The sequence below is a fragment of the Arachis hypogaea genome, chromosome 20 (genome assembly GCF_003086295.3).
Source record: "Arachis hypogaea cultivar Tifrunner chromosome 20, arahy.Tifrunner.gnm2.J5K5, whole genome shotgun sequence".
Taxonomy (NCBI): Eukaryota; Viridiplantae; Streptophyta; class Magnoliopsida; order Fabales; family Fabaceae; genus Arachis; species Arachis hypogaea.
In genome coordinates, this window is record NC_092055.1 from 144,974,821 (window position 1) to 144,995,661 (window position 20,841).

General features: G+C 30.0%; 2 protein-coding genes across 4 annotated transcripts; one reads left to right on the forward strand and one right to left on the reverse strand.

Moving 5' to 3' along the window:
• Positions 1–371: 371 nt before the first annotated feature.
• On the forward strand, positions 372–4,664 carry LOC112735039 (ADP-ribosylation factor GTPase-activating protein AGD12-like). 3 transcript variants are annotated; one of them, XM_025784612.3, is made up of 9 exons: positions 372–583; positions 1,063–1,167; positions 1,490–1,571; positions 1,786–1,861; positions 2,277–2,437; positions 2,683–2,956; positions 3,478–3,594; positions 3,718–3,813; positions 4,199–4,664. In XM_025784612.3, exons 2-9 carry the CDS (start codon positions 1,116–1,118, stop codon positions 4,472–4,474), a joined length of 1,134 nt encoding a protein of 377 aa, XP_025640397.1. In that variant the 5' UTR covers positions 372–583; positions 1,063–1,115; the 3' UTR covers positions 4,475–4,664. The 3 variants fall into 3 exon arrangements, with proteins under 3 accessions (XP_025640397.1, XP_025640398.1, XP_025640396.1); XM_025784613.3 differs by having other exon boundaries at positions 373–550; XM_025784611.3 differs by lacking the exon at positions 372–583 and adding an exon at positions 595–736.
• A 1,242-nt stretch (positions 4,665–5,906) lies between these two features.
• On the reverse strand, positions 5,907–6,891 carry LOC112735041 (uncharacterized). The gene has a single exon (XM_025784615.3). It carries the CDS (start codon positions 6,629–6,631, stop codon positions 6,119–6,121), a length of 513 nt encoding a protein of 170 aa, XP_025640400.1. The 5' UTR covers positions 6,632–6,891; the 3' UTR covers positions 5,907–6,118.
• Positions 6,892–20,841: the final 13,950 nt, after the last annotated feature.

A 20,841-nucleotide genomic window follows, 5' to 3' on the forward strand; every position in this document is an offset into this window, starting at 1 on the left:
GTTGACAAATAATATATTGGTATCCTATACTTTTCCGATAAAAAAGATTTCGCCCTGAAATGTGGTTAAACCTCTCGATCCACTACTTTCAAACAAATTAAAAGATGAAAATAAGATTTAGATTAAAAAAAATAAAAATAATATAGTGTTTGTTTTTAAAAATTAAAATTAAAATTAGAAGATCGAAAGTTAATATTATGTTCGGTGATCTGAAATTAAAATTTTAGTTTTTTTAATATTTAAAAAAATAAAATTTTAAAAAATAAAAATAGAAATTTTAATAATATTTATATTTTATATCTATATTTATTTTAAATCTTAAATAAGATATAATTCAGATAAGTCTCTGTCTCCAAAGTCCAAACTAAACACATCCTAAGGAACAAACTGAAATTAAAAAAAAAACCAAAACAAAACAATACAAAAGTGGTCGTTCCACCTTTCATCGTATCTTTCAACAAATTCTGCCATATAAATATAATAGAATCAATCATTGCTCGCACTTCCACCTTGTACTTTTCAATCGCGTGTGTCTGCGGATTTTTCAAACGTACGCGTTTTGATTCGGTTCCTTCATTCGCTGGTAATTTTATTTTATGTTATGTTTGTCTCTCCTCTTCTTTCTTGCCTTCACGTTTAAACACGTACAATTCCCAGTTTCTCTTTCTCTCTCTCTATGTGTGCGTGTGTGTTGAAATTCCCCTTTTTCCCCTGTTTGAGTCGTGGATTTCTTTGGGTATGATTGGTTTAATGCAAAATAATTGATCTTTTTAATATATTGATTTCGATTGAAAAATGTTGATGCTTCTGGAGATTGGCATCTAGCTGCTGGAACAGTGCATGTGTATGATTGTGTGTAAAGATGTATTATGTAACAAATATACAAAATAACGATTTTGATGCATTCTAATTCTTCGCTGAATAATTACTTGTTGATAAGATTATGTTATTTGTGCAAGGAAATAAGATTTCTGTTGTCATTCTTGAAAAAAGAAAAAAGAAAAAGAAAAAGAAATTGATTTATTAACCAGATTTGTTATTTTTATTGCTTCTTCTTTTCAGATAGTTTGGGTTGCTTGCTAGTTGCTATTATTGGAATTGGTATTTGTTTAAGCATGTCAGTGGCGATGAGAAATAAACCTCTTGAATTTGGGAGGCCTGTAACAAGTAAGCTATATTGGTAACTGGAAATTTCAGATTCTGTTTCATATAAAGAATTATTTTCAACTTATTATATATCTTCAAAGTCAAGTATATAGGCAGTTAACTCTTCAAAGAACTGAGTGCAAAAGTTGGTCTTTAAAAATATATTTTGGCTGGCTAAGCATTTGAAAAATTTCAAGCTTAAAAAGCTTTAGACTTTAGACAGATACCGGACTAGGGTCAAGCTTTATATTTAAAAAATAGGCCAGGTTTAAAAACTATGAAATGCAAAGCTATGTTCACTTACTTTTCTTGAGAAGTAGAATGATTGGTAGTTGTTTTACAGGTAAAAGAAAATTCAAGGACTTATTGCTTCAAAAGGATAATCAATTTTGTGCTGATTGTAATGCTCCACAACCTAAATGGGCGTAAGTCTACTCACTATTTTTGTGATTTATGGTTTAGTCGATATGATTCTCAAAACCAGCGTTTGACTATTGAATATCTTTGTGAAAGATTGATAAGGCATTTTCATAATTAAGCTGTAGGAAAAGTAGCTACAGAGACTGAAATCTAATGAAGACTGTAGAGTCCAAGTTACCTTTTCTTAGTTGTGATGATTTTTTTTAACTGCTTTTTCAGGTCGGCTAATATTGGAGTATTTTTATGCTTTAAATGTTACAATGTGCACAGAAGTCTTGATACTCATATATCAAGGGTAACCATTTCTAATCCATTGTACTTAAGAATTTCCTTTTTCTTGTGAGGAATATTCAAATCCAAGTTCCTTCTTCATTTCTGTCTTAATTAAAGTCTAAGATACTATTACATAGTTGTTATATGGCTGTACTTATGAAATCAGTTTGTTCAACTCTGTTTTATGTTTGGCTGCATCTATTTTCTACCTTTATGTTGAAGATGCTTGCGGGGCAAACTTGTTCTTTCATGCCATTGCCATCATATGATATGTTTTGAAATTTACTGTTTCTTTTCAATGGAGTCACTAAAATCAGTGTAGTGTGCATATATAATGCATCTGTAATAGTAGGGTAGTTGCATATTATATGCTGAACTTGTTTATCTATTTTTCTCATCGAGTATAAATTCCTCAGCTCATTACTTTATACTTCCAGGTTTTGTCTGTGGGGGATGAATGGTCAGATGATGATATTGATGCAATGATTGAAGTTGGAGGAAATTCTTCTGCTAATTCAATATATGAAGCTTATATTCCAGAAGGATATGCAAAACCTCATCCAGATTCCAGTCAGGAAGAGCGCACAAAATTCATTCGGTTAGACATGTTTGCATCTTTACTTTGCACCATACTCTTCTCAGCATTTTTCTGTTAAGCAGTTAAGCAGGCTGCTTTAGATAGAAACTGATATGAACTGTCCTATTAGGCTATGAGCTCAGATTTTCTTCCACCCTCCTTCAATAAGCATAGATTAATCATTGTGGTGTCTCTATAAACAAACACATCCCAATGGTGCGAACCTGGTCAATGGTTAAGTGTGGCATTTTTAATTGTGACTGCAGGTCAAAATATGAATATCAAGAATTTTTGAAACCAAGTTTGCGCATTGTGTCTTCGAAATCTTCTCATCAATCAAGTTTCTCCAAACATAATGCTGATAGTTTCCGGAGCTCTTATGAATCCAGTTTCTCCAAACGTGATGCACATAGTTTTCGAAGTTCTCATGAACCCAGTTTCTCCATGCGTAGTGCGGATAGCTTTCGAAGCTGTCATGAATCCAGTTTCTCCCAATGTGATGCAGATAGTTTTCGAAGCACTACTAGTTTAAAGAATCTGGTAATTTTTTTTATTCTAGAACTTATTCCTTTTATTGTGGAGGCATATTTGTTCGTTAACCACAAGTTGATTTGCATATCATTCTCAGTTAGATTTTAAGTTGTTGTTGTACCCAGATGAGAGTCTTAAATACTGCCTCCATTCCTAAATGTTAGTCTTTTAAGGTAAATGCCCTAGGATTAAAAAATTATTGAGTATATTTTAGATTTTTTAAAAGATAAGATTTAATGGACTAAAACTACTAACTAGTAATAGAAGAAGAATGTAACAAACGTAAGGGTTAAAAGAGTGGGTGCGCGTGTGTATTGAAGTTCTACAATGACAATCAATTTGGAACATGTTTGGTTTTCTTAAATGATTAACATTTAGGAATGGAAGAGTATGTATAATGTATGAGACTTGCATCCACATGCAACTTTACTACTTTATTAGCAATGTAAAGTTGAAATTATTACTTTATTAAAATTGAAATTACTTTACTACTTTCCTTGATGTTTGATTGGTACTGATGATGGAATCAGGAAAGAACGAGAGAATTTATCGGAAAGTTGCAGGTGAAAGTGATTAAGGGCACAAATTTAGCTATTAGAGATATGATGACAAGCGATCCATATGTTGTCTTGAAACTTGGTAAACAGGTTAGTTGTTGCCATCACCATGTTCATTAACAGAAAACTCTTGTTCTATATCTTTAGCTTTTAGCTGAAAAATAATGGAAGCATTTTTTTCTCTGAATATGACTTTGGCGCTTTTGTCTTCAGACTGTTAAGACAAATGTAATAAAGAGTAATTTGAACCCGGTCTGGAATCAGGTGCTTATACTATCTGTTCCTGAGGCTTTTGGCCCATTGGATTTGGTAAGGCTAAATTTTAACTGTTCTTTTTGTCAAAACGGAAATAAATTGTGTTCTACATGATGAAACTGAATTCCTCCCTGATTTCCAATAATGCCATACACCCTTTAATTATTTTCATTGTAAAGTCAAACCCTGATATTATAACCTCCAAATTGTTGACTCCTATGTATATACATATCAGAAGAAAAGGATTATGTGGAAATTTCTCATGATCTTGTCATATGTTGATTTTTTAGCATTTATTAGATGATTTTGTCCTCGCCTTTTTAATCAGCAGTCAAAATCAACATATGACAAGGTCATACGAAAATCTGTCACATTCTGATGATGATATGGTATGAGGAAATGGAATTTTATGTTAACAGATGTGTGTAATGCATTGCAGAAGGTGTTTGATCACGACTTGTTTTCGGCTGATGATATAATGGGAGAAGCACAGGTAGATCTTCAGCCCCTGATTGCATCAGCAATTGCATTTGGAGATGCTGGAATGTTTGATGATATGCAGATAGGAAAATGGCTAAAATCCCACGACAATGCACTAAAACATGATAGCACAGTTAATATAATTAATGGCAGGGTTAAACAAGAGATATCACTTAAGCTCCAGCACGTTGAATGTGGAGAATTAGACTTAGAACTCGAGTGGATACCTCTATAACATTAACATCATGTATAGTTAATTATTAGGCCAATTTAGTAGAGTTAGAGGTAGCTAGTTTTTGGATCCTCCGATTTGATATTAAAAAGTTTTTAAAAATTCTCTTGCAAAGTAATCGGACCTATCGATTACATATTCCTATACAAAAAAAAAAAAGCACATAACAAAGCCAATAAAATTAGATTGCACACATCTAACATTCTTTATCCATAATAAAAAAATTTAGCCACAAAATAAACCTCTGGTTCTACGTCTTTTATTTATTCACAGAAATAAAATAACAATTTTAATTTTAATTTTTATGTAATGGGTATTAAAGGTTAGATATATATATACTCTTACTCTTGACTATATATATTTACAGTGGCACCTATGCGGCTATGCCCAATGAGATTATAGGAAATTAGTAATGAACATGCTATCACGGGGGATTAATTTAGACACCCCTCCTCAGCTCTCCCCCCTACCGAATATTACGTCAGAAAGCTCGTCTGTAGGAAAGGATAATATAAAAAATCTGATGAAATAACAATAATAAACATGACCTATATTACAAATTTAAACAGTAAAATATTGATTTTAAGTTTGAAGGTCCAAAGCCAAAATAACTCAAACGACAATTTTAAGGATTAAATAACGGTGTATACTTCAATTATTTCAGTAGGCTCTGGTGGTTTTGGGTTGACTCTTGCTTTGTTATTATAGTCCATCAAACATTCACGTAAAATTAATTATTTGGGTCACATGCTTAAAAAAACCTATCCTGAAATATCAGCCATTAAAATTAACGACTATTATAAAATATATATTAAAATATAAGATATATACTAAAAATAAATTAAAATATACATATATTTATATGCATAATAATTAATTTTAATATATAAATAATATTTAAAAATTATAATAATTAACTTCAAATAATAAAAAAATAAATTATACTAAAATTTAATCATTAAAATTATCCATTATGTATAATTATATATATTTATACACATTAATTTTTATATATTTTAAATTATATATCAATCATCATAATAATCAAATTTGCAAAATAAAATAATTAAACTTATAAATGATTAAGTTTGTTTATACTAATAGCATAATAAATTTTGGTAAAAATTTAGGTGCATTTAATTTTATGTGAAATTTAATTTTATGTGAAATGAATAACTGTGAGTCTTAAATAATTTAATAAATTTGATTAAATTGTCATGTAACAGTTTTAAACTATTAATTTCACACAAAATTAACTATACTTAACAATTTAATTAAATTTATCAAATCATTTAAGACTTTTAATTATCAATTTTATATAAAGTTAATTACATCTGAATTTCCATCAAAATTTATGCTAAAAACTATAAATTTTTTATGAGATATTAAATATTTATTGGTAGCGGAATAAGTGAGGGTGAAAATGGTATAATAATAATAATAATAATAATAATAATAATAATAATAATAAACATTAACATGACTACAAGGCAACACTATTAACTATATATTATTGCCAATCTACACCACTACATCATCACTAAGGTAGGTACTAACCTTTACATGCAACGTAGAAAAATCAAAATCATAAACGCGAGTAGTAGTAAAGTAGTAGCGAAAGTCAACAACAACGAGACTCAACTCAGCTCAGGGCTCGCGTACCACTAGCTGCAGTTTGTTATTGTCGTCGTCGTTTTCAATGTGATTATTCCGGACCTCACCGCCACCAAACGACGCTGCATTTTGTTTCTGTTTCGTTCGGTACTTCAACAGATACACCAAACCCGAAGCCAATAACAGAACCGCTCCGACCGTTCCACACACCACGCTCGCCGCCATCAGCGCCTTCGACACTCGGTCGCCGCCGTTGGGACCGACGGCAGCAGAGGCTTCGCGGAGCCATGACGGCGGCGCAGCGGGGGAGTTCATGGCCCTAGGAATCGCCACGTTGGAGGAGGTGGTGGAGGACGGAGATGAGTTCTGGCTGTCGCTGTTGAAGAATGACCTCATCTCCGGCGAGGATTTGGCACCAGCGGTCGGCGACAATGTCTGGAAGACGAGGCCGTGATCAGACGGCCGTAGCTCCCTGGCGGAGGAATCTCCAATGAGGATGAGGCTGAGCGCGACGATGACGATGGCGATTACGGCGGTTTCCGCCATGAGAATTGAGGTGATAATTTATTAGTTGGTTATTGGGAGAATTGGTGACATGCATTAGAAGTTAGAAGAAAGAAAAGTTGTGTGTATATATAGAAATTAAGAGAGTGTGAAACGGTGCCGTTTTGCCATTTGTGATTTACTGAAGAGTAACGAACACACTTAAAACTTTAAGCTTGTGAGGGTGAGGAAGGTCAAAGAAGATGGAAACTCTGTCGGAGCATAAAGTAGTTATGCGTTGCTCCTCTCTCTCTCTCTCTCTCCACTCGCCGCTCTCTTCTTTGTCCTTTTACTATTTATTTAGTCCTCTCCCTTTTCCTTTTTCTGTCAATTTATTCCAAATAAATACAAAATTTTCTGTATTTTACGGTGCGCGTTACACTTTTTAACAATATTACTGTTTTTTTTTGGACATTTACAATATTACTGTTTTGAAATGAATTAGTAATGGGAGAATTATCGTGTTCTGGGCTTTTGGCCCAAATGAGCCTTGTTTGGCTAAATGCAATCTGCAAAGGAATTTGCCTCGATAATGACAAGACTCGAAGAAGTAGTTTTGGCTAACTCCGGCTGGGTTTGGTAAAACTTTTTCAGGAGGTGCTTGTGAAAAGCACAAGCACGTCATTTTGCGTTTGGTAAATTAAAAAACTCAAGTGCTTGTGCTTGCGGCTTTTAAAAGTTAGGGGTGCTTTTGAAAGCACCTAGAGGGAGCTTTCCAAAGTTGGCTTGTGCTTTTCAAAATTTAAAAGTCTAATATAACCTCATATGTTAACTAATTTTCAAATTTAATGTTTGCATTAATGTCTATTATAGTATTTTTAAATTTTAAAAGCTATTTTACCAAACACAATTGATGTTACTTATGTTTATTAAAAGTTGTTTTTGATTTGATTTACCAAACATAAATACTACAACTTTTAAAAAGCCATCTTTTAAAAGTTAACTTTTATAAGCTACTTTGAAAAAGTAAAAGCTTTACCAAACTAAGCCTCCGTGCCAATGGTCACGGTAAGATGAGGGAAGTATTTTTTGGATTGACTAGGCATAAAAAGTACGTAGCAGTGAAAATGGACCTCTCAATCTTTTTTAACACTCTGAGAGAATAAAATGTGATTTCTTAATTTTTTATAAATAGGACTAAAAATAAATATGAAAAAGATAATAAAAAATAAAATTAAATAATTGATACTATTTAATTTTTTTTATTAGAGAAGATCCACTCTTGTAAGCGATGAATCGAGTTAAAAGTGAGCAATGACTATTGTCGAAATAAGTATTAAAGTAGTCTCTAAAATTGCACTCGAGTCTCAAAGTAATTCCTAAAGTTAATAATTCCTCAAATTCGTTCCTAAAATTGCACTCTGAAACTCATAGTAGCCATTGAAATAATTACCGTCCATCTTTACTACCGAAAATCTGAGCTGGACTGAAACGACGTCGTTTTGTATTTATTTAAAAAAAATAAAACCTAATTCCCAATACGACGTCGTTTTATATTTATAAAAAAAAACTAATCATTATCTTCACCAATTCTCTTCTTCACTGATGTTCTTCTTCTTCTTCAATTTCATAGAAGCAACAACATCTTCAAAACTAACAAAAATCACAGAATTAAAAAAAAACTAACAATTACAAAAAATCACAAAAAAGAACTAACAACAATTAGAAAAGATCAATTAACCTCAATAACTAGCATCAATCAACCTAAATAGCAACAATCACAAAAAACAACAAAAATTACAGAATCAAGAACACAAAAAATCAACCATGACAGCTACATTAAAAGACAATCATCAGTAGCAATAATCATTTAAAATATTAAACAATAATGATTCAATAACTAAAAAAATTAAAAAAATAACTCACCTTTGCCGCAGAGAAGAGAAGAAGGATGCAGAGGGAGAACAGAGAGCAGACGGCGACAAATAGGGAGGGACTGTCAACTGGGACAATGGAGAGCGCCTGGAGCTGGCCGTGAGAGACATTCTGTTTGTAACCTGGAGCACCTGCCTCGTTGTGGAGCTGTTGGTGGGCTTTGAAGTTGCCGGCGAGTGCGACGGGCTTGAGAACGAAGACGGCGGTGACGAAGGGTTGGGGGCGGTTGACGGAGCGCTTGAAAACAGTGGAAAAGTGTGAAATCTGGACGGCGAGGTCAGAAAGCACCTCGATCTCGTGGTGGTGCGAAGAAGCAGATTGGGAATATAAAAGACTAGGTTGGGGAGGGACGATTGGTGCGGCACCAAAATGGAGGCCGGCGACAAAGAGGGTTGGGGAAAGCTTGCTTGTGAGAGAGATAAGGGGAAGAGAAAGGGCAGATTGGGGAAGGGGAAAGGGAAGGGTTGGGGAAGGGAAAGGGAAGGTTCGGAAAAGGGCGGGGTTTAGTGTGTTTTATTTATTTATTTATTTATTTATTTGTTTGTTTGTTTATTTAAATAAACGTAAAACTACGTCGTTTCTAATGTTCCTTTCTTTTTTTTTTTACTTTTCAAAACAACGTCGTTTTAAGATTCCGACGAACGGAAAATTCCTTAAGGACTACAATGAGTCCCGGAGTGTAATTTCAGGGATAAATTTGAGGAATTATTAACTTCAGAGATTACTTTGAGGCTTTAGTGCAACTTCAGGGACTACTTTAAAGTTTATCTCGACTATTGCCTTTAAAGAGCACATAGGCGGTGATTCAGGTTAAAAGACTAGTGACAATTGCCCCTATGACAAAATTTGGGTGTCATGTCAACTATATCTATATCTGTTCAATTTAGATTCTTGATATCATTTTTTATTTTTAGTGTAGAATTTTAGTGGTATTTTTTAATAATGTGAAGAATTAATATATTTTGTTCTTTTTAATTTTCATATAGAACCGTGAATGGAGTAGGCCACGGATATGGGATGCATGTGTGCTTTACCAGGGTGTGGTGTCAAGTGTGAAGAACTCAGACGATGCGAGTGGAAGAAGCTTGATCGGACGGTCCAATTTGCTAGGACAAATTGATCCATACTGTGTACATTTAGTATAAAATGTCAAAGGCTCCGATTCATACACCCGATAGTCTCCTCTTCGGATGGTATAATCTTTCATCGCCATAATAAGAGCTTCCTTGGAATTGAATTCCATTCCAACGGCAAATTCACCATCTGCGACCGTAAGAATTTCTACCACGACGACATCCATATGAAAAATATTTAATACAGAAATATTTAATAACTGAAATTAAAAGTAAATCAATACTCACTACATCAACATTAATATAAATAAACTTTCTATCAGGTTATTATCTCACTTTTAACATAATAAAAACATAAACACATAAATAAATATTGATTAATGCATACTAATTAATATTTAACTAAATCAATAACTCACTAAAAATATTATTATCTTAAATTTAACTACATAAACACATAAACAATTGCTAATTGAGCATAGTTTTACAAGTCACTTAACTATTTGGTCCATCGATCAATATAGATTATTACAAAATTCTAATCCTTCGTATAAATATATGCATTTACGTACATGCACTCATATATTCCGGAAACTCCAGCGCATGCATGGCTTCCAAGTCCAGAACTCGCATGAAAGATAGCTCCTCAAACAGATGTTCGTTTGCGAGTGCATTTGTAACGTCTGTCACATTCGGAGCCATTGTCCCGTCACCTTGATCTTCGTCTTCGTCTAGAGCTACAACTTTGTAATTGCTTTCAAACTCTTCCCCACTATCACTATTGTAATATTCCCGTTCAATATTTCGGTCGGTTTCAGATTGTTCGAATTCAATGTACAACTCGATGAACGATATTTGAGCGCGAGTTTGAATATACATTGAAAACATCTCTTGCATACTCGCTTCGTCGGTTACATATTTGGTTTGAAATTGAACGAATCCACCAAATACCGGTACGGAATATCTGTATGAAATACATGATATTTTTCTTGACATCTTAGAATCTACCTTTCCACAAATCACACCTTTTAGCTCTTCAAATGAGATTGTGAATGGAATAACAATATCTAACGGATTTTCACAACTAAATTTTACTCCTTCGGATGTTTGTAACAAAATATGACCAAAATAATATACTTTTAACGAGACTCTATCATCCATTTCTCACACTCTCATAAATATGAACTTCACTATCAAAATTTTTAAGTTCATATGAAATAAGAGAGATGTAGGAGTTGGGGGAAGAAGAAGAGAACAAAGAACAAGAAGGAGATCTGAGAAGTGGCATCCGAGTTCTACACACACATATATAAATATGTTTAAATCAGACCCACCGATTAATTTTGTCTGAATTAAATAAAATATATATCAAACAACTCGGACCATCCGAGTTCAATTTTACCAAAAAAAAAAAACTCAAATGGTCCGATTAACTCCGGCCAAATTCAAATTCTCCCTCCAACCAACTCGGATGGTCCGACTAGTGGTCAACTATTTTTAGAACAAAGAAATTGAATGGTCTGATTTTTTTCTACTATTGTTAAAAAAAGCCTGTCCCACACCAGTATCTAACACCTGTATTCTCCATATCTAAGCACAACTCACACATCGGTCGCATATCGAAAAAAATGAGCCTATTTTTTCGTATAGATACCCCAAATCTAAAGATTTAAATTTGTAGTTTTTAGTTTTTAATTTTTATTTTTAATTTTTTTAAAAATACAAATCTAAAGATTAGATTTGATTTGTATTTGAGTATTGAAAAAAATTAAACATACAAATTGGACCTCTAATTTGTTTAAAAATGAAACAAAATTTATCTCGCCACAAATTGAATGTGTACTATAAAATTTTTTAAATTTATATAAAAAAAACACACCAATTAATCATAGTATTGGACTATACATCATTTTTTTTTTCTAAAAGAAATAGCCTCTTAATATATATTGTTCATGTTCATTAATATATGGAGGAGTAGATTGAAATCTAAATTTTTCTTTTTCGTATAAATACTTAGTATCACCGAACTAATAATTCAATTTATTAATAATACATAAATAATATATGATATGATAAAGTTACTAAAAATATATTTATTTTTATTTTATTTTATTTTGTTTACCGGCCAGATTGGATGAAAGGATTTAAAGTTCGATTAGGGTATATATATATGAGTTGATTGATTTAAACTGGTGGATACAATTAGGGTGGAGTTTAAACTTTAACTTAACTGATTTATTGGCTATTGTAATTTGTCATCCTACTCAAATACTCTTAACGAAATTGATATATTTAATAATATACATAAATTATAACTATAATAAAAAATTTATTAAATTTTTAATGTGTAAAGATAGATTTAATTATTTTGCAGATCTTTATAGTTTTACCGAACTTTTAATTAGGTCTCTATACTTTTTTTCTTTTCAATTGGGTTTTTATATATTAATTTTTTTTCAATTTAGTTCCTATTAACGTTAAACGTTAAAAAAATGTTAGTGAATTGTAAAATTATTTGTATACCCTTAGAGACCCAATTGAAAAGAAAAAAACTATAGGAACCTAATTGAAAATTCGGTGAAACTATAAATATTTAATAAAAGATATTCCTATAATCCCTATTCAATGATTTTACGACATGAAAAATATTCTTATAATTTCTTTTATTTTGTCATCATCATTCTTTTGCTTATTTATATATAAATGGTACCAAAAATACCTTTTTTTTTACTTTTAAAATATCTTATCTTAAAAACATACAAAAATAATAGTAATAAGTATATGTAAAATTTGGTTTCCATCATTCAAGTATTCATTATGGTTACGTAACATTTTATATTTGTGTGAATTTATGAAATATAGTTTGTCTTTATCATATCATGGTACACCATAAAAAATCACAAGATTATATAATTTGTATTATTGAAATTTGAATCTAAAAATAAAACCATAGAAAACATAATTTTCAGTGTAATACAGATAATTTAGAAATCAGTTTTTGTATTGCAGCCTCCCACAATCTGAACTAGTATAAGATTAACAATAACATTGATAACGCTGATTTTCAAACTGAAAAAAAATTCTGAAAGAGCAGATTTGAGTTCATCAGGTGTCCTAATAAGATAGTTTTTTTCACAAAAAAATTCAATCAAAGCATGGTAATTTATTTTCGAAACAAAAGAAGTCGGAGTAAATCATCTTTGTGAGACCCATTCATCTCTTTGGGGTTCTTCGGACACTTCCATATACACCTCCATATACCCATCACTAAAAATAAAAAATGCATAACTATATTTAACACATTTCTATTCGCAACTTTTACATGCAACATCTATATAACATATAATATTATATACACAACATTTCAATCAACCATGGATGTATTGAAACCATTATGATAAAAAATAATAAATAATCTTACCTCAATGAAGTTAACAATGGCATTCAGGTTAGATCTATTAGCATCTTTCAGAGCTGACAGCACTTCTAAAATCATTGCATTGTACCTGGTAAGAAGATAAACAAAAGCAACCAAGTCTCAGGACAATTCAAAAGTAACAAAATACATTTTTTATTTTATTGAGGCATACAACAGTCTTAACCACAACTATAATCCTAATCCACATCATTTAATTGCAATAATTCATATAGTATTAGTGATATCAATTTGCATACTCACGAGAATTTTTGGCATCTTTGTCATTTTGAGGGAATCACTCATAGCAATAGAAAGATCAAGTTGATGAATCATAGTGGAAAGATCAAGTTGATGAATCATAGTGGAGACAGAGTAGCATCTTTCCCATTACTAGCAACACGATTGCAGCCTTGATTCTAGGAACCCTAGATTTTTTTTTACCTCTGAGTGTCATTGCTAATGCTCAAATTTCGCCACTTATCCTAAATTATCACAAAAGAACAAAAATTAAAAATCCTAAATATTTGACTCAGTTTTTTCATCAAATTTTACCATTTATCTAGAAAACAGAATACACGAAAAAAAATTAGACACATTGCAGTGAGATTTAAAACCTAAAGACGCAAAATTGAAAAGGCTACTTAGGAGAATTTTGTAACGTGAAGTGAGAAAGGGTGCGAATTGGAGATCTTTGGGAATGTTCTTCCACTTCGCTTTCCCAAATATTCTAGCTCATGCCCTATATTAAGAAACTTGTCACCATGATGTATGTCTATGGTAAAATTCGAATCTCCCATCACTACATTAAAAAAAAGAAGAAACAGAATCCTAATAAAACAGCATCATCACAGTAACAACAATCAACAATTAAGAATAAACCAAATTCATCATCAACAAAATTAATTTATATGTCAATTCACCAATTAACAAAATCCTTGTACATAAATATCCATATTATAAACCCTAAATAAACTATTATATCAAAACAATCCAGAAATCAATTCAACAAATAGATACTCAACCAATGCCATATTTCTAAAAAAATAAAATTAGCATAAACATCAAGTTTTAAAATTGAAAAAAGAAGTTTTTTTTGTCACATGTTTACAAACATTTCGAGTATAGGGAGATCGAGCAGAGGCACAACGCGGAGACGGGAGGCCAGGCGCTACGAGGCTCGGCTTCGTGCGGTGTAGCGATGTCAGGCGAGGCGAAGCAACACGAGGGCTCGGCGGGAGCGATGTCAGGCGAGGCGAAGCAACACGAGGGACGGCGACGGCTTGGACGGGCAAACGGCACAGAAGACCTCCGAACAGAAGAAAACAGAGCAGACTAGCGTAAAGAAGGAGGCGACGGACAGCAGACCACTAAGCGTCCATTGCAGATGACGCCAGAGACGGATAACGATGACGGACTGACACATGAGAGCAACTTAGGATTTTTTTTTCTTTGGGATAAAATGCAAGGGGTGCTTTTTGTATTTTGAAAAAATTAATGTTTGTTCAGCTAGTTACTCCAACTAACTGATAGGAATATTCATTTTTTACCAAGAATATTCTGTTATCTTAAACTTTTTTTCACGGTAGGAACTTAATTGAAAAAAAATTAACTTATAGGAACCAATTGAAAAGAAAAAAATATAGAGACCTAATTGAAAATTCGGTGAAACTATAAGGACCTGTAGAATAATTAAACCGTAAAGATATATATTTTTTAGAGTAGTAATTTGTTTTTTTTTTTTCATTTTTAGAGTCATAATGATATAATATTCTATTTTATTTTCTCATGTGTAACAAAAAGTGAGTAATAATATATTAATATACTACATAAAATAAAAGCACATTAATAAAAAAAAAGTAAAAAGTATATATTGTTAATGTTTTAGAATCTAAAGGCAATTAATTATTAAGCTATATATGCCATTTATAGTAACTTATTAGTAAGAAAAATTATTGTTTAAAAGATGTAAAGATCACCAACTAGGCAACTACGCGAATAAAATAAAGTAAATGCGAAGATGCAAAGTAAAGCTGGGGAGGGCGACCGAAAATACAAAAGGGAAAATTCCAAGGATGCTGCCGCATGTCACTCCAATTCCACAATTGCTTTTGTGAAGAAAAGTTACATATGGAATAGAATTATATTTAATTTGAAGGAATAGTACGAAAGGTAAAAAAGGAAAGAAAAAGAAAAGTAAAAAAAAAAGCAACAAGGCAAAGCTTACATACTCGAATACGAGAAGGAAAAAAAAAAAAAAAACCATCCATCCATGATCAGAACTCAGAAAAGAACACTAACAATACGGACAAGTAAATATTATTATTTTAGATTTATATTTCATCAATAATAATTTAATTTATAGATATTTATATATAAAAATATATAATTTATATTTATTAAAATTTATACTTATAAATTAATATAATTATATTTATATTTTTTAAAATTTATAAACATAAATGATAAAAATTTATTTATTAAAAATAATTTAATATTTATATTAGTCAAAATTATTAAAAATTGTTTGTCTCTTAGAACAACTATACAATTTTTTTTCTGTGCATGTTCTTTTTGTGTGTGTGTTTTTTTTTAAAAGAAAAACTATGACGCTAGAAATATATATAAATTGGATGAAATTAAGTTTGTCTTAATTTAGATTTGACTTTAAATATATATTGAATCAATTTTTTAGATCCTAACATAATGAAAACTAGGTCTTTAAAATTTTAACAATAAGTTATAAAAAAAATTTATTTATAAATAAACTTATTTATAATGCACTTATTTATAAAGAAAAAATTTGTTATTGAGAAATTAATATCCATATTTAAACTTAAATTTATTTATAAATGTTAATTTGATACTTTTTTTTATTTATTTTATAATTCAACAAGTGTGATTAAAAATAAAATAATAAACTTATAATTAATATAATATAATATTATAATTAATTTAAAAAATATATATTTTTTAGTTTTTTTAAAATGTACATGGGTCGAATAAAAATTAGATTTGTTTTGACCTGAACATAATTTTAAATAATGATCGAATCTATTTTTAAAACTCTTATCTGATCTTAAATTCAATAAAATCACACTAAAATAACTTTTAAAATATTGGGATCCATACTGGACATATGAGGACATATATACCCTTAATGACAGCCATACAACTTCCCTCTGTCTGCATGTGTGTGTGCTCTCTCTCTCTTGCACATGCGTGTGTGATGAAAAATATCCATTCTTTATTTTGATTGCATACACACAAATATTTCAAACTATACACAATAATAAAAGAAAGGGAAAAAGACATATAAATTTCTGACTTTTTAAATTTTTGACAAATATATCTTTGATAAAATTTAAATATAAAAAAGTTTTTGATTTTAATAAATGGATGACAATTTAGTTTTTCTATTTATTTGCCTCTCATATATCAAATGAAATTGGTTGACGTGATTAAAACGGTGTCCAGGTGTCCGTTACGGTGCCACGCTGGAAGGAAAATAAAGTTCAAAGGACAAATAAACCCTTGACGTCATTTTGGAAATAAAGTTCAAAAGACAAATAGGTCCTTGAGAATTTTTTTTATTATGCTTCTATTATACTTCTATTATGAGAATTTAGTTTATAAAATTATGCTTGTATTTTGAAATCTAGTTAACTTGTTGTATTCTGCAATTTAAATTATTTGTATTAAAATTGCAAAAATTGGACTTGTTCTGTTTCTACTTTTTTTTCTTAAATTGCATTAGTTCAGTTTTAGTGCATTTGTGTATTATATTAAGATTTGTTAAATTGCATTAGTTCAGTTTTCATCATACCAGTGGCATTAGTTAGCATCAGTTCATTTATGCATCAAGTTAGCATTAGTTTATTTGTGCATCATTCATGTATTAAGTTAGCATTAGTGCATTTGTGTATTATATTAGAATTGGTATCTTTATCCATAATAACATTACGAGAATAATTTTTTTTTAAATTATAGTTCACTTTGTTCTAACAGTATAAATTATGCATGACACAAAAGATTTGTAAAATCAAACTACTTTTAAAAAAAATCGTAAATTGACAAAAGTTTTTGACTAAGAAGACCAAGATATCTGCAGATAAAAAAATTAAATAATTAGATTTTTAGTTATTATTTTTATATGAAAAAGTCTAATTTTTTATTAATAATTAATTTTAACATTTGTCATTTAAAATTTAAAATAATTTAATGTGTATATTTTTACATTTAAAATATTTTAATTATAAAAAATATTGAATGACATATTTTGATTTGTCAAATTACTAATATAAAATATAATTATATATAGAGTAAAAATAGTAGAGAGAAATATAAAAATGGAGAGAGATAGATGAGAGAAGTTAAGAAAGGAGTTTATTAATTTTGAAAAAAAAATCTCAAGGACCTATTTGTCCTTCGAACTTTATTTGTAAAATGACGTCAAGGACTTATTTGTCCTTCGAACTTTATTCCCCTTCTAGCGTGACACCGTAACGGATACTTAGACACTGTTTCAGCCATATCAGCCAGTTCCGTTTGGTGTATGAGAGGCAAATAGACGGAAGGATTAAATTATCCTCCGTTTGTTAAAGTCAAAGATTTTTTGTATTTAAATTTTTTTAAAAATGTATTTATCAAAAATTTAAAAAGTCAAGAATTTATCTATTTTTTTTCTTAAAAAAATATTTTAAAATATGCATATGACAATACTTAAGATATCTTTATTTATATTAGGGGGGGAGAGGGAGAGGGAGAGGGAGGGGGAGGATGTATGACATTCTTTTTTTTGACTGGATGTACCAAGGTCTTTGTTTCAGTTAAAAATGTTAAAATAAAGCAAGTGACACATGAACTGACTTTGCAATAAAAGGATAAATTAAAAACATAAATAATATAGAAAAGAGAAAGAAATTAATCCACCTTAGTAGAAAACCTCTTTCTTCAATTTTAACTAAAAAGCAGTCTAAATTTTAAAAAAATTGTGAATTGACCTTTAGAGTTGTTCTAAATATGCAAAATAATTCTCTAAAGCCCCCTTGAATAAATGTGTAATTTATCTAAATAAGTTTCGTATACATTGTTTTGAAATCCAAAGAATAATTAATAATACACATCACATAAAGTTTAAAGAGATAAAATGCAATTAATTATTTCTTTCTTTCATTTTTTTCCTATCCTTGTTCTTTTTTCTTTTTCTTCTTTTATTTATTTATTTTTTTAATTTTTAAACAGAGAAAGTACTTGTGAAACTAGTCATACATTCAATTATTCGTGTTGGTTGGGTGAGTACCACTCAACACAAACACCATGGATTTTATTATTTGCTACTACTACTATTCAATTATACTTTGATGATGACATTGGTATCACTGTACCACTTGTTGGGTCGCTAAGATAACATAAGATGAGAAGACACTACATCCAACTCAAAATCTGTTAATGGGTCTCTCATCTTATAAACTTTCAATTTTTTTTTATTTTTTTAATGTGGGACTAATTTTATACACCTCACACTTACAACATTAACACATGTCACTACTCATTTTTTTTGCGCTTTTTGTAGCGCACAAATTTTTGTTGGAGGACACAAATTTATTGATACAGCACACAAATCTTTGCATATAGTACAAATTTTTACTGTAAATATATTTTGTTAGTTTGGTGAGTCAATGTTTTGAATATGTAGTTCTCAAAAAATTTCTATACTGCACATAAAAAATTTTATGCTATGCAACTTTTGTGGTCACAAAAATTTATGTGTTGTGCGTATTTCATTGGTTGAGTGTCAATGTTAAAAATGTTTGTGTTGAATACTAAAATTTGTGTATTGTATACAAAAATTTATATAGTGTACATTAAATTTTCTGTGTAAAAAGAAAAAGAAGTGACAGCGACGATAATGATGATAGTGACAGCAGTGGTAACAATAACGGTTGAAGATGGAAGAAAAAACGTATGAAAAAGAAGATCAGCATTGATCGTTAAAAAAAAAGTGAGTGTAAATATTTTTATTTTTAAACAATTTAGTTAAATTTAATGACTTAAAAAATTTAAATATCTAGTATCTTTTGTATGATATAATATATATTTTAATTTGTATCACACATGCAAGTGCGTAACTACAAAAATATAATGTTGTCTTCTAGTACAATTAAAAACTCACTAAATGTTTTTTTAATTTGTGATAATTGATAATTAGTGACTTAATTAAATGGGATCACATGAGTGGACATACACAAAAATATACATCAAACGAATAACGTATAAAAGTGTTTCATTCATGTGATGGATCCAAAATTTTGTCCAATACGAATAAACGACCGTTTGGTGCGGGTGGCCATGCATGGTACCGTACGGGAGAGAAGAATGTTAGCTGCGTTAGAAAACTTTGGTAGTTATATGTTATATGGTAGTTGAGGAGTAATCATATAAATGTAAGTATATATCAATGACATTTTGTTGTACCTATTTATTCTAGGTTCGATCTCTCTTTTAGTTATAAGCTATGTAATGATGTGGTGGCACAGAATCACAAGGACATAGAGATAATGCGGCTGCATTCAACTTTTCATCATAAACTTTCATCATGTAGCGTCATGCACGAAACAAACAAGTGATAACAAATTAAAACTTGTTGACCTAGATGAACTTTTAGAGATGTGCAGATTAATTGAGAGGGTGCTTCTTGAGCTGGCTTATAAAATGAGTTTAATTTTGATAATAGTGTAAAATATTTTATACAATTATGTTATCACAACGGTTTTTTGAGATGACTATTTACGCGTGCAGTTAAGGTAAAAGATAATTATATTTATTAATATAGTGTTATGAAATTGGATACATGTGTAAAATAATTTTTTAGATCGTACATCAAAATTAAATAATAATTACTTTTGTAAAATAAATTAGTTTCTTTTCGTTTTCATCCAATTATATATATATATATATATATATATATATATATATATATATATATATATATATATATATATATATTAGACAAATAAATGTCTAATAAATAGTATTATAAAATAGTTAAATTAAAAAAAATTATTATTAAATAAATTAGTCTCTTTTAAAATGACGAAAAAATTAATATGTCTTATAGAAATTATTTTTAAAAATTTTAATGAATAAAAAATTATTAAACAAAAATATCCAATATAAAATTTCATAAAAGTCGATTTAAATATTTATCCAATGATTATATACTTGTATACTTAGAAAGCAAGTATATATGACAATCTTTTCTTTTCTTTTATGTTCTGTCAAGATTTTTTTATCTTTTATTTCCTTTTTGGGTGAAAGGCTTGAAATTATTTTGGGCCTCGATGGTTACCACCTAACATAACCCCATGACGAGAAGATCTACATAGACATGCTAGGTTAATGTGTGTATGGGATGCGTCTGTGAGTGTGTTGTAAGGCCAAAAACACCACAAAGACATGCAGAAAGGAAGCCTGATCACAGTCCACAATAAACAACCGTCAAGGACAGCCTATTTCAAAAGAAAATTAAAAAACATAAAATCAAGAGTTGAGAGCTGGTTAGTGTTTTTTAAATATATGGATACAAACACAAATACACAAAAAATATATACTTAAAGATATACAAATTTTTATTCTATTTGATGATAATAAATAAGACACGCTAATATAAATTAAATATTAACTAACAAGATACCTGCGCGACGTGTGGACAATACATACGTAAATTAGAAGGACGTGAATATAAAGAATTATTGGTTATTTAACTGGTGTAAAAAAGAAATGACCATCTTTATTATTTTTAAAGTATTTATAAAATTTGAAGTAAATTGTAAGCATTTCAATAAAGA

What these genes read in the sequence shown, in the direction of transcription:
- LOC112735039 (XM_025784612.3), top strand. Translation starts at nt 1,116, where the DNA reads ATGTCAGTGGCGATGAGAAATAAACCTCTTGAATTTGGGAGGCCTGTA. An exon ending in TTGATACTCATATATCAAGG is followed by an intron (nt 1,862 to 2,276) that starts GTAACCATTTCT and finishes TTATACTTCCAG; the next exon opens with GTTTTGTCTGTGGGGGATGA. An exon ending in CTACTAGTTTAAAGAATCTG is followed by an intron (nt 2,957 to 3,477) that starts GTAATTTTTTTT and finishes TGATGGAATCAG; the next exon opens with GAAAGAACGAGAGAATTTAT.
- LOC112735041 (XM_025784615.3), bottom strand. Translation starts at nt 6,631, where the DNA reads ATGGCGGAAACCGCCGTAATCGCCATCGTCATCGTCGCGCTCAGCCTC.